Here is a 14,206-nt window from a genome sequence, read left to right as displayed (position 1 = left end):
CTTCAAACCAGGTATTTTTAAGGTGTAACTCCTGCCAGAGATATTTTACCACCTCTCATCAGTAATTGTTAAATTAAATAAAGCCCATGCAGAAATTTAAGGCATGAACTCTTAAAGAGCTTTTTAGCTTATTTAGCTATCTAGCTCCATGTTATACTAGTTTCCATATATTACCTTTCTAATCAAAACCTAGTCTGCTTTAAAAGTCACCCTCCTTTCTGCTAGGCAGCTTATTTTGTATACAGAGAGAAAAGCATTACAATTTTTTTCCATCTTCCATGATTCACTACACAATGCTGTTTAAAAAATAACACCCATCTCCTGGAAACCAAGCTATCTTATCATCTGTATTGTACTAGCTACTAGATATTTCTAAGCTACAGTCCTGAATATGCAAAGTATGATGTCTTATTTCAAAATACTGATTTTTCTTCACTTCAGAAAGCACTTGGGTTTTATGTGGTATGTAGCAGGAAGTCTGTGGTTTGCTTCAAACAAAATCTCCCTGCTGTTCAGTGAGCAAGAGCTTTGTTTACTACAGCTTTCTGTGTGAAACACAGCCCTCATTCTTGATGCCTACAATCTTCTCCCTTCTCCCAGACCCTCCTGATAAAAAGTCTCTGATGGAGCCACAGTAATTGATTAGCACCATCCAAAGAAGACATACATGGAGAGAAGATCTATGACACTGCCAGCTCCTGCATTATTTCCTTGACAAGTCTAAGGTAAATGATTAGTGCATTAAACCCTCAATGTAAGCAGAAGTACCTAGCTCTTACAGAAGCAAGAAAAAAGAGCATGAAAATGCCAACAGACTGTACTAAAAAAGCTGAAGATAGAGAAGACAAACAAACCCATGGGGTTTTTTTGGTAGAACTAAATGATTTATATCTTACAGTCTCATTTTGGCAATCCACAGTTGTAACTACCAATCTTTCAGGGTCAGGATCTCCTGGTTTTTGTGCTGATGGCCCAAGATTCCAGAGTACTGTATAAAGAGGACTGCAGTGCTAGGAAATAGGAATCTAAAGGGATGCTTCAAGTATCCACTTGGAGGGTTTTTTTTAAGGTGATTAATGAAGATGACTTCAATTAAATTTGAAGTTAGAAGTGTTAAATGATACTTTGAATTGAAAAATTGAAGAAATGGCAACAAGCAACACCAAACAAAGAGAAAGAGGACCCAACTTTTACCCACTATGAAATTATTTATTTGTCAGAAAAAAAATGCAGTTTTGTAACTCATTTTATCCCTAAAAATATATAATTGTTTTGCAGAGTTTTTACTGCAAATTCAGCAGCTGGTGGTATGACCCACCTGTTCTCCTCCTCCAGGTCTGCGAGGATTCTCTCCAGTTCCCCTCTCTCCTCACTCTCCAGAGAAATCAGGATCTGGGCCGGGCTTCGGGGCTGGCTCAGGGGGGACTCCTGGTTCAGGCTTTGGCAGTAGTGCTGGATTAACAAGTGCTCATCATCACTGCAAAACAGAGCAGGGTAAAACAAGCTGTTCCCTTCCTGCTTTTCAGCTTCACAGTGAATATGAGGAGATGATTCACTCCCAGGCTCTCATTTCTTACAAAGAGATTTGCTGAACTCTTTGTAACCGTGATGCACCTTAAAGCAGAATCTGCTGACCTGTTTCACTGAGTCTCTGGCAATTTTCCTTCTCTGCAGAGACCACCTCCCTCCTCCTCTGCTTCTTAGATACCTAAAGCCAAGTTTTGCAACAGCTGGCAACCTCAGCTCTCCTCTTTTGACAAACTTCAATTAGGAATTTGCTTGCAAAAAAAAAAAAAAGCAATCTTCTGCTGCCGGATCTGCATTGTGGAAGGGTCATTCAAGCAAGGGCAATGCATTTATTTTTGTACCTACAAGCTTCCTTATGTAGTAAGTGTATTCTTAATTTATCTTTTTTTAACTATAAAATTCTAAATTAGGTGAACAAAGAAAAAACCCTGAACTAATATAAAAAATGTTATTTTCCACTCAGATGTTTGGCTTTTTTTAAAATTTAAAAGTGATGTACACCTTGAGAATAGAAATATATTCTGTTTAATACATAGGATCTCTTTCTCTGTTTCTATTGCCCCTGAAGTTGTCTGGCATCTGAAAACAGAAATATCTCTGGAAGAGAAAAGGAAATACAATTCTGAAGACTTCAATCACCTCCCAGAACTACAGGGATTGTTTTAGGTGTGGTTTAGATGCTAAGGAGATGCATCCAAGCCCTAAGCAATGCAACTTACACCAGCAGAGAAACCATGAAAGGTTTCCTTTGACACCATAGCACAGGGTCAATAAAAATGACACTGCTGTTAGAAATTTTACAGAACAAAATAATTCAGTCTAGTCAGTCCAGGGCTTTTCCCTGTTATGTTTCTAAACGAGAATTTAACAGGCATTTTGAACAGCTGTTATTGTTCAAAAATTATAATTTTCCTTGTTTTCATTCGTTCCTGAAAATGTTAATGATGCAATTTTATGTCTGCAGGAGTGCCAAAGCAATGTAGAGCACATTAACATCAGTTCATAAAAGAGGAGTATTAATTTTTCACAAAAGGAGAGGCTTGCCAGTTCCTAAATTTATACTTTTCATGAAGCACTTCAACTGTGATTTCCTTCAAACCACTGCTTTGCATTTATAAATATTCTTACAGATCTTAAGTGAATTAACTGTGAACAAATGACATAACTATTGTAGTAAAATGGCACTTTACAAGCATACTCTATTTGTGTGATTTTCAGCCTGCACAGATATTTTATACATCATTGCAGTGATACTACATGATGAAACAATTTGTGATATATAAATATATGTGTTGTATTTTCATTTCCTGCCTTCCTTGTTTCCATCTATCACTCTACCTGTACTGATTAGCCAAATAATCCAAACCCTGCAAGAATAACAAATAATACTTAGGCATAATCTGACAAGCATTCAAAAACCGAAGTAATTACAGTTGTGAATTCATGGTAAGCTTTGATTTTGCTGCAATTTGTATCTATCTGGATAATATTTCTTCCAAAATTCAAAACGCACAGTTTTATTCTCATTTTAATAGTTGAAACTGAGGAACAAACTGGATAGTTACCTTATTAATTGAATCATGCTAGTACAACTTCCAACTGATCAAAAAAAAGATCTGAACAGAAAGACCAAAGTGTAATACAAGAGATACAGTGTATGCATGATTCCTGTGACAAGGACACTGAAATATTTCAGTGAGACAACACAAAATTCCATCTATTAGAGCATTACTACTATCCAAAGTAATACAAAATTATCATATGACTTGGAAACAAAGTTTTCATTAACTGTACAAAACTTACTGACATTGCATCAATATTAACTTTGAGGGGTCATTTTAACTTTTCCCTTTTACCAATATATTAACACAATGTACTTGGTTCTATAGGAGATTTTCTTTCAAAACTGGTAAACAAAAATCCTACCAAGTCAAAAGTGAAACTATTTTGAAACAAAGAAACAGCTTTATTGTTATCTGAACTCACAGGCTCAGAATCAACCTCATGAAATGCTATTCATTTATTCATTTGGAATCTCAATTTAAGTGAATGAAAATTGGCCAGAATTCTGTGTTGTAAAGGACTGCTACAAATTTAATTGTCTGAATTAAAAAAAAAATCCATCCCTTAAACTGTGATAAGGATGGGATCATGCAGAACAGATAAAAATGTTTTTAGAGAAGTTGGAGTTTTCATATTTGGTTGATTTAGAATCCATGCTATGGCTTCTCCTACACAGTTAATGAACCCAGATGAAATTTTCACACACACCCATGATGTAGCTGCTTCTGTGGTGTCCTCAGAAACATTACCCACTGTTAGTTCTATGTCCTCTTATTCAGAGAATAAAAAACAACAAGAATATTATCAGAGGAGAACCACAAAGGGTTTCAGTGAGATTGCAGATATAACTACTTCTTAAAAATCAAAACTCTTATTTATAACTCTACATTTAAAGTAATACAATGAGTGCTTGTCAGTGATCTGTCCAACTTACAGTTTACTACTGCTAGTATTTCACAATGATGATCACTCCCTCCTGGCTTACTTTCAATATATTTCACGTATTTGTACACCAAAGATTTCTGTTTAGCCTCACTTATGTTTTGTATGACACTTTTCCCACACTAACACTTTCTAGCTTACAGCAATTTAACCATGCTTAAGCTTGAACTAAGATAGAAAAGGTTTTTGTATTTTTGTCCTTAGAACTCATCAGACAATGACGTATCTTGAATATGGAAATTATTTGCTGAATACATCAGTAATGTTTGAAAATAAAGTAATAGTTTTAATTTTGAAGGTATCAATCATTTTTTGTATAAATTTGGTATTAAGCTATAAGCCATTAATCCAGACACTATGATACAAATTGAAAGGACATGAGCACACCATTAAATTGAACCAGATGTGATACATGGCCATGCAAATTCAGCACTACAAAATTTCATTACAAGTTATTAACATTCCCAAGGAAACACATGTCAAAACCACAGAAACAGCCTACTTACATGCTCTCATTAGGTGAAATACTGTCATTTAGGTAAGAACCATTGGTGTTCTCCATTTCTGCTAGCCTGTGGAAAAATAAACAAGACTCATTAAAACCAATTACGTTTTTCAAAAACTTTGTTTGTTCAAACATTCTGGAAAGAATTAAAGAGCGTGATGTTTTTGATGAATTTGAAGCTCAAATTAATTTACACCCACTGTTGATTACCAAAAGGTTTTGCAATAAGCTATCACAAAAGATTGTTTGCTACAATGGCCTGGCTAAACTCACTTCTAAGTTTTCAGCCCTTTCTCTGAGGTTATATTCCAACTTCTCTTGAATAATTAATTCCAAAATCAAAGAAAAGCCTTAAGATGCCAGGGGATTACACAAATTGCTTTGTACCTGGCAATGTCATTGTCCAAACTGTAACAATCAGTCATTTCTCATTAGTTTTCACACTCAGCCCCTCCTAAACATCCTGCATAATTCAGAAACACCTCTCCTGATCAAGTGATACTAGAGGAGAGAAAGAGGCTGGAATTTTTCATTACCTCAGCCCTTGAAAATTTACTTGCTTGGTGGAAAAAGATTTTCACCTTTGTGCAATTAATCAATTTTTTGATTCTTAGGAGCAGTATAAGCAGAGAATTGAACTAAAGCAGTGATATATCACTATTTCAATCCTCCAAATCAAGGAAAAATCCTGCTTGTGGCATTTCATGAGGTGAATTAACATTGCAATGACACCTGAGATTCACATGAGAGTTTGGAGGTTTCTGCTCTTCTCATTTGTACTATGATATCAGGGTCCATATTAAAAACTAAACCTCATGTAGAATCATAGAAGGGTTTGGGTTGGAAGGAGCTTTTAAAGGTCTCCAGTTCAACCCCCCTGCACTGAGCAGGGACATCTTCAACTCAAACAGAGCTCCATCCAGTCTGACCTTAAATGTTTTCATGGATGGGATATCTACCACCTCTCTGGGCAACCTGCTCCCAGTGCTTCATCATCCTCATTGCAAAATTCCTTCCTTACATCTAGTCTGAATCTGTCCTCTTCTACTTTAAAACACTACCTCTTGTCCTATTGCCACAGGTCCTATTAAAATATCAGTAAGAGTGAGGACCCCAAGGGACCCAAAAACCAATTCTGACCACAGAGATGCTCTGGCATGCAAGTGAGGACAGGCTGGTTAACAACAACCACAGATGATGTTCTTGCATCCCAGAGCCTGGAAAGCAAAACCCCAAACTTTATGTTTCTTTAAGAAGTGCTCAGCTCTTCTTAAGTAATTTTAGAGAAAGATCTGCCTAAGGTCCAGCTGGTCTCATACCTGCTAGCATAATGTTCAATGCGTGAATGAGTATCATCGTGTGAGAGCTGAGGGGACGAGGCAGGCCTATAAGGCAGAAAACACTGATTAATCACAAACAATACCCCTTTCAAAGTCAAAAGACACTTAGCCATGCCTATACCCTCACATCTCTATGCCTTATGGCATGTTTGGTAAAAAGCAAGTCAGAACTCCAGGTGCTGTGTGTGCCTCCTCAGGCCATCGGTGCAATGTTTTGTGGTGCCACTCTGGGCATTTTTGACCATCTGCAATCCGTCTGTTGCCACGACTCTTCTTCACACCAACTCCCAAAGAAGCTTCTTCCAAAGGATTTATAGAAGAGCTTTCACCCTGGTTTTCCCTTCACACCTGCCTCCTTCATTGGCATTTCTGCTTCAGGCTGCCAGTGTGCTGCTGGGAACCTCTCCTCTGCCTCCCACCCTGCTCCAGTGCCTGCTTCCAGCACATCCCACCTAAAAGAGCCTTTAAGAATTATTCCATGAGCAGCTAGAAATAAATACAAGAAGCATAAAATGTCTGAAAGGAGCCTTTAATAACACACTGCAGACGCTGATGATTTTGGCTCATGTCTTTCAAGAGTTGCTATCTCAATGGTAGCTCAGTGTGTTATACAGGGGGACACTAAGTTATGTTGGGTTTTCTGTCTGACAGATGGCATGAAGTTCTCTTCAGTTTTCTGTTGATGAAAAGAATTCATAGGAGTTTTCTTGTCAATTATAGCATTGTTTCTTTTAGTCTCACATCTGGAAAACATCAACATTAAATTATGTTGCCTCTGCAGTTCAGACAGCACCCTTTGCTGCCATGTGGGATTTAGCCAATCTACATGTATTGAGAAGTGCCAGATTAACAAGAAGTGATGCAGCTTCCCAAACTGAATGGCAATTTTATACTTTTGCTAAATTTCAACTGCCCTTTATTACATCTCTGCTGACTCTCCTTATGGGACTCCTGACTGAGGAAGGAATTTCTCCCCATTTTTAATTGCTGGATACTGTGGCTCAGTCTGGGACTGCCCAAAAGTGATTGTATTGCATTGCACTAGCTGACAGGTTTTGTATTTAGGTTATAAACCAAAACTGTAATAATCTTCTGGTTTGTAATGTTCCCATGTTAGGAGTTTGAGAATCCTGATGTCAATCTACTGGACTCCTCAGTTTCCAGGTTTCTAATCAGTCTCCAAAGGGCTCTAGATTAGGATCCTTCTGAAATCATAGAGATGTATGCTGGATACACAGAATTTGTCATCATTAATATCTCTTCTCACAGAACAGCAAAGTTTCTCCTCTTTAAGACATTACAGGCCAAGTATAACAAGTCTCATTTTGTCTTTGAAATGAATTTTGGCCTCTACTTTTACTCATCACATATTCAAGCATTACTACAGCACACCAGAGGACAAATACTCAGTTCACAGAGTTCCTGAGTGCAGCAGTGATTCAGTGGATGGGGGAATTGTTTCTCTGTGATTCTATCCCATTCTGTGTAAAAATGTGCAGGGAAGGGAGGGGAAAAGGATGTAATTTCTTTAGAGCAGTGCATCATGGAGCAGGATAATGATAGTTTTCTGATAAATTGAAGTTACCCACAATTTTAATTTTTTTTTGTCATACAGCAGATGTTAAGCTTGTCTTAACTGGTACCATCAATGCAAGAAGAGTTCTTCTTTTCAACACACACACAAATGTTGATGCTAATACTATGCATAGACTAGGAAATATGTGTTAAAAGTAGTTTCAGTTTTGAGTTGGATCATTCTCTTAGTGCCTCTCACACTGGCACTGCACATTGTACCAGTACGAAAGAAGGGGACACCACTTGGTTGGGACCTGCTGGGCAATGAGATGTCTCTTTTTGCAGTAGTGCATGGCAAAATGTGAGGCCTGACTGCATGAATATATCCTTGCTGTCTTGAAATCATGCTGCAACTTCAGAAGTGACCAAGTTGTGTAATAATATAAAAAGATATATTTTTAAAAAGACAGTATGATGTTGGAGTTGATTTTGCCAGCTGCAAGCAGGGAGTGAGGCTGCAATTCCAGGTCTGTCTCTACTTCAGAACATACTGCAGTGGAGATATACCTCAAACAGCTTTTTAGAAGTTTGCTTAAGAAAGCAAACCTGCTAGAGAAGCATAGCTTTGTGTTGAATTCAGCTGCTCAGAGGTACTTTTGCCAGTCTCTGAGCAAACTTGAGAATGATTGTGCTGTATTTTACATAGTCTCAGTGACCGACCACCTGTGCTAGAGCTCACAGTCCTTCCTTTCTGAGCACACACACTCAGCACCCCTAATCAGCTCAAACAGTCAGCAGGAAGGCTGAGTGACACAGCCAATATTTAGCCAAGATAACCATCCCTTTTACAAGGGCTCCACAGCTGCCTTGTTCAAGCTGGGGTCTGCAGGAGCAGCCTGGGAATTCTAGTCAAGTCAAGTGCTGACCAGGTGGCAAACACCACTTTCCTGCAATTCCCTGCACCCCTGGAGGCCTGGCTGGCAGGATAAGGGTATTTTTCTTTGTTCAGCATTTTAGTTTATCCTTCCTGAAAGTGTAGAAACAAGTAAATTGTCTTTGTATCATTGTACCATCACAGTTCAAGTTAGATACACATTCTCACAACTTGTGAACTGTCCCTTTAATGCCTGGCAAGCAGCATATCTGGGCAAAACACTGGATAATAAGCAGTAAGAACCATTACTTTCCAACAAAAAAAGTTATCTATTTATAAGCAGTTCCAGGTATACCACATGTTGGTGTCAGAACAGCACTAGCATTGCTGAGTGCTGCCAGGTGATGCTTTTCTGAGGCACTTCAAGGATAACCAGAAAACTGGCATAAGAGCACCAGAAAAAGGCATGAGTGTAGAAAACATGGGAAAGCTTTATGATAACTGGTTTGTCTGCTGAAGTTGGAATCGCCCTGTAAGCAAGAAAAAGCTTTAAACCTGGGTAGCTCAGTAACTTGAATTGCAGGTCAAGTGCTATAGCATGAAGGAAAGAAATAAAGTTAGCAGAACAAAATTAAGGGCAATTCTTTCCAGCCACTATTAATTTCTTATTTTTCTGGTTCCTTGTCAGACCAGATTGAAGGATTATGCTCTGGAAGACACCTGAGTTAGTCTGACAAAAAGTGCAACCTCTCTGCACAAATCCTGCTCCTCAGTATATCTCAAGTTTTCTCGAGCATTACATGTGAGTTAAACTCCCTGTAGTATATAACAGCAAACCTCTGGTGTGAAGCTATCAGTGTAGGCACACCACAGTGTTACTACTATAAATAACTAGGAATGACCCTGTTATGACAGCTTAATTTCATATTATGTCAGACACAGTGATGGCATTCCACATGATCCAAGCTTTCTTCAAATGTCACTTTTAGCTTTGCAATTGTTCTGAAAGATAAGGAATCTAGATCCATAGTTGCATCTATAAAAGTGCATCCTCAAGCTCAAAGCCCCTCTATTTCAGTCTGCCTTCAGACTTTTGGAATTCTCTGTGGGTAAATTCTCAGCCATGAGGTTTGCAGTATTAGATGTGCTTCCTGGTTGCCTAAATTTCCTAGAGGTAGAGCACTCCCCTTAGCTTCCCAAGGGTTTGTGCTCCCAATGAAAATTATAAATCAATATTCCAGTGCATACATTTCACTCTTGTTTATTCTACAAAAAGTTCAATGGAGGTGCAAGCCATATACATTTCACCATATAGAAATATAAAAAATCTATTTATTAGTTTCTTGTTAGTTGTCAATATGTGAATTAAAATTAATCCTTATTTAACATTATTCTAGAAGCATCTGTGTAACACTAGAAGTAGCAAATGCCACAATAGTAAATATATATCTATCTTTAGTTTATGCTGAGGATATTTACTACAACAGTAAGACAATGCATGTGCTGGAGTGGTGCAAGAATGAAAATCCATTCCACAGCTGAAAATCCCTGCTTTTTTAACTTCTGAAAAAATACAGTAAACATTTCCCCATTTCAACCTGCCTTCACAAATCTGAATGTATCTACAAAACTGTAATAAAATACCCAGTGAGCTCTGGATTAACTGGAGCACTCAAGTGTGCACGGTTGCACATAAAACCAAATTATACCTTTATCTGCAAAACTGTGTCATTCCTGAAACTGAATTAAATCCAGATCAAGTTCAATCTCTGTCATTCAAAAAGCATTTAGTATACATTCAGAGGGATTGACACTTATTCAGAAACACAGGCTTTTAAATGACAAACTTTGATAAGCATTAGTAGGTCTGCACGAAACCCCTGTTAATTCCATGAAAAACACATACTCCAGAAAGAGTACACAGTACAAAATCCATGACTGCTGAAAATTCCAGGGTTTATCTCATTCTACTCGTTTGGGATCAAAACATTCCTTCAGAGAGTGCATCAAAGGAAATAATCATAAAGAAAGAAGGAAATGATCTCATGTAAAACTGAACAAAGAAATAAACAAAAAGAAAAAGTGAGGGAGCGCAGCAGCAGTAGCAGCAGCAGCACACTTCAGCAAAAGTACTCACGCAGAATCTACTGGCCAGAAGTTGATCAGAGTAACAGGACTGCAAGACAAAAAATGAGGAGGTGAAGAGAAAGGCAGAAGAAACTCAGCAGCAAAATAATTACAGAAAGTTAAAAAAAAAAAAGTCACAATAACTGAAAAGCAGAAATCCAACAGACCAACATGAATGGCTGTGAAGAGCAACCAACCAAAAAGTGAGAAAAAAACCTTGAAATCTAAAATTTAAAAAGAGAAAGAGAAAGAGCGAGAACAAGCTGCGTGCAATTGCCATTAAACAACTGATTAAATGTGTAAAAAACCAAAGGGAACTGGGTTAAGTCATTGATTTCTCCATGTGCATCATTACTGCTTTTTTTTTTCCATGAAGACATGAGTCATTTAGTAAGACTAAATTTATAGGCTGAGAAAAGAAGAAATCATCTAGGAAGGTCACAAACACCATAGCCTAATTAATAAAATAAAACCAAGGAAAGATACCCGTTTGGAAGAAAATAAAAATTTAATGAATGTATCATTAACCTCCAAATTGCACATCAAACTAAGAAGTCTGTAAGACTGCCAGAAAGACTGTGAGTATTTTTTGTTTTTTGCTAACTGAAGCTGAAGCTCCTGTGTAAGGACAGGTGAAAGCAGATAAAGGCAATGGCAACTGGAAGCCCAGCTTGTGTTTTCCTGCCAGGCGAGGTAAACAGAAATGAAAGACATAAAGAGGCTTTATGCATTTAGGAAGTGAAAGGAGTTGGCACCAGCTGGGGAGTTCAAATTGTGTACCAAATGAATTGCTGCTTAAGATACTTCAGAGCTACTCACGTTTCCATGTTGTCTCCCTCCAAGACAGTCTGCACAGGCAGGTAGCCCATTCGTGGGTGCTTTGCAAAATATCTTTTTGTTCGAAATTTGTTTTTTAGTACCTTGGCAAAGTCACGGACATCTTCTCCTGAAGTTGTCTGAAAGCCACAAATCACAATGAAATCATCTTTCATGAGGTTGTCACTGTTTTTTCAATTGCCTCTTCCTTTGCTGGGTCACTTGGAAGAGCTGTGATCACACCAAGCAGAGCTGCCAACAGCCTGAGCAGCCCCGGAACAGCAAATTTTTATTTGTCCATCACTGTCACCTTACAATGCACTACAAAGACGCTGCTAGTGGGGAGGAAGGAGGGAAAGAAAAGAAGTTTCAAAACCCCCTGACAGGCTCATGCCTCACCTCAGGTGATCTCAAGAGGACAAGCAATAATTAGACAATAATTTGTCATTTCCTCACCTGGCTGTGGCAGGGGGGGTCTCTCTGCCTACTTTTGGTTCAGCACTAAAATGGCTGCAGTGGAGGACACACAGACAGTCCATGTGTCCAGCTGGGTGCTTCACTGGATCCTAACTCTTACCACACACTTGGCCTCTCCATCTCATGGACTTGTCAATCTATGAAAGTCTCTGGGTACTTTTTCTTTCCAGTTTCCCTCCTCAGCCTTCTGTGCCATTAATATTTTGTTCAAAGGGAAACAAAAAGCAGGTGAGAGCTGCTTAAAGCTCTCAGATCAGTTATTTCTTCCTGCATCTGTCCAATGTGCAACTAGCAGGCATTTAAGATCAATACTCAGAGGAGAGAACAATTTGCATGAAGTTTTCTATTCCCTTGCCTGCAGCAGGCTTCCCTCGCTGCTCTAGAGACCAACAGAGGAGCACAACATAGATTTAAAAAGACCAGAAAGAGTCTGGAAGAGCTTCAAGGATGTCTGCTCTGAAGATGCAAGAATTTTTGAGAGCCTGACGAAGAATCAGGCAATTTTCAGATGAATTTTAATGTAAGACTTCAATTACTTCAGTCAGGCTGCACTCCCTTCTCTGAACCTTGCAGAAACACTAGACCCTGAAGTACTGATCTTTTACAGTAAATTAAGCTCCTCCTGACCCACATAACAATATTGCTTCTCCAATCTATCTAATTTAAAGGAAAGAAATCAGGGAAAAGTTAATCTTTCTGGCATTTTTATTGAGTTCTGTGCCTTCTGCATAGAAGGGAAGGACGTGGTGGAACCTATCAGTTAAGCCAACCTAAAAAGAGCTGCTCAAACATAGATAGGTAGATTTTTAACAGGTAGAAAAATTAAGGATGCCCTGAAAAAAAATCTGCAGAAAGACTGAAAAGTATTAAAAGAAAAGGCAAATATTATCCCCGAACTTATGACACCTATGAGCTTCATGTAAAGCTGGAAAGATTTTGGCTCCCTTTCTGGTCAGTCTGCTCTGGCAGGAAAATTCAGTGTAAGCAATGACTGGCAGAGAAGTGACACAGCAGAACCCATGAGCCAGTTCAGCAGCATCTGTATTTTCATGAAAGTGAGATAATATTTGGTAATATTAAGTATCCCTTCGTCAATTATTCAGAAGTAAAGACATCTGGGGAAGGGAGGGGTGAAGTGTGCCCAGACCACCCAGAGGACTCCAGCAAGGAGATTTATTGAGGTGGCTCCCTGCCCATGCCCCTGGAGGAGGGAATTCCCTCTGCTGGATTCCATCTGCACTGCCTGCCAGGAGAGCTCTTAACCAGCTTGTCATCAAGAGAGCACACAGAGCACATCTGCTGGAGACACAGAAAAAACTTTTAATATTTAATCTTGGTATAAATAGACTAAGCACAGCTTTCTGTCCAGTTGTTCACCTGTGCCATTTATAACCATTTATTAATGCCCTGTCTATTCTGGATGTGGAGAACACTTTGTATTGCATTTGACTGTAATTTGGATTTAGTGTTTTGAGGTATTCGGAACGAAACATTCTTTGCTTCAGCCTTCCTGGGACTGTTCTCCCCCCTCTCTGCCCTGAATCTTTTCCATGACAACCAAAGAGCAAAATGCTGTGTTTGCACAGAAAGATCCCAATCCTGCTGGTACCACAAGAATCCCAAGAGGAAAATATATCTTCTAGAGACAACTAAAAGCATCAGGCACCTCTCATACAATCCAACTGCATTTAAAAATGTCCAAGGAGCACAAGAAAGGCAAAGAAAATGTGATTATTACATGGACAAGATGATAAACTGAGGCTATTTTCAGCCAAACCTCCTGATTTAGTCCACAGATGTTTTATTACCTATGATCTTCAGAGTAAAATCATCCAGACCAAAATTCCCAGCAGAACTGGTTTATGAGGAAGAAACAGTGGAGTTTCAGCATCCCAGCTCTCTTAAGCCAAAGCAACATATAGGCAGATGGGCTGAGCATATCCCAAAACTATTCTGAAACCAAGCTACTTAATAAGAATTACCTCTTTTTATTCACATAGGAATAGCTTTACCATCAGCTGAATTTTCCCAGTTTGGTTTAAGAAAGTACCTTGCCAACCCAGCCTACCCTCCCCAGACCTAGCCATGACTGGAAACCCTGGATGCAGACAGGTCTATCAGTTTGAACCCTTCCTTCCACCGAGGTGTTCTTTATGTTCGTGTGTCACTGTTCATTAAACCTTAACAGAAAAATCATCCTGTACTTACATCTCAGTCTATAAGTTGTCTTCTATGCTTTGTTTGAAAACTCTTTAAAAGTCATATCTCTTTGAACAATAAATTGAGATGTCTTGCTTTCAGCAATAATTGTAGTAATTTTTCTGTCTAAATGAAAACCAAGCAACTGCCTTGCCCTTATTCTGAGTCAACCTTTTGCAAGAAAGGGAACATTATCACATCCCTCAGGTATTTAGCATGAGTTCTCAAAACTCCCCTAAGCAGAATTAAAGACTGCAGTGCTCAAAAATTTCTTGATACTAAGAGGGAGGGAGAATCAAAATATCAGAACACTTTGGTGTG

The 14,206-nt window shown here is 38.7% G+C and overlaps 1 protein-coding gene across 16 annotated transcripts in view; it reads right to left on the bottom strand.

The window, feature by feature from the left end:
- The window catches only part of DMD (dystrophin), a 1,043,904-nt gene that overhangs the window by 27,950 nt on the left and 1,001,748 nt on the right, over positions 1–14,206 (bottom strand). For 12 of the 16 annotated variants that reach the window (XM_063182212.1, XM_063182260.1, XM_063182196.1 and 9 more), the window contains 5 exons: positions 11,213–11,349; positions 10,404–10,442; positions 5,857–5,922; positions 4,539–4,604; positions 1,319–1,477 (listed from right to left, as the gene is read on the bottom strand). In XM_063182212.1, coding sequence (XP_063038282.1) covers positions 1,319–1,477; positions 4,539–4,604; positions 5,857–5,922; positions 10,404–10,442; positions 11,213–11,349 — 467 coding nt within the window. The remainder of the gene's footprint in view (positions 1–1,318; positions 1,478–4,538; positions 4,605–5,856; positions 5,923–10,403; positions 10,443–11,212; positions 11,350–14,206) is intronic. The other 4 variants (XM_063182182.1, XM_063182250.1, XM_063182237.1 and 1 more) reach the window with 2 other exon arrangements.

Source organism: Melospiza melodia, chromosome 2, assembly GCF_035770615.1.
Source record: "Melospiza melodia melodia isolate bMelMel2 chromosome 2, bMelMel2.pri, whole genome shotgun sequence".
NCBI lineage: Eukaryota > Metazoa > Chordata > Aves > Passeriformes > Passerellidae > Melospiza > Melospiza melodia.
Note: the sequence above shows the minus strand (reverse complement) of the source record. Positions and strands in the feature narration are given on the sequence as shown.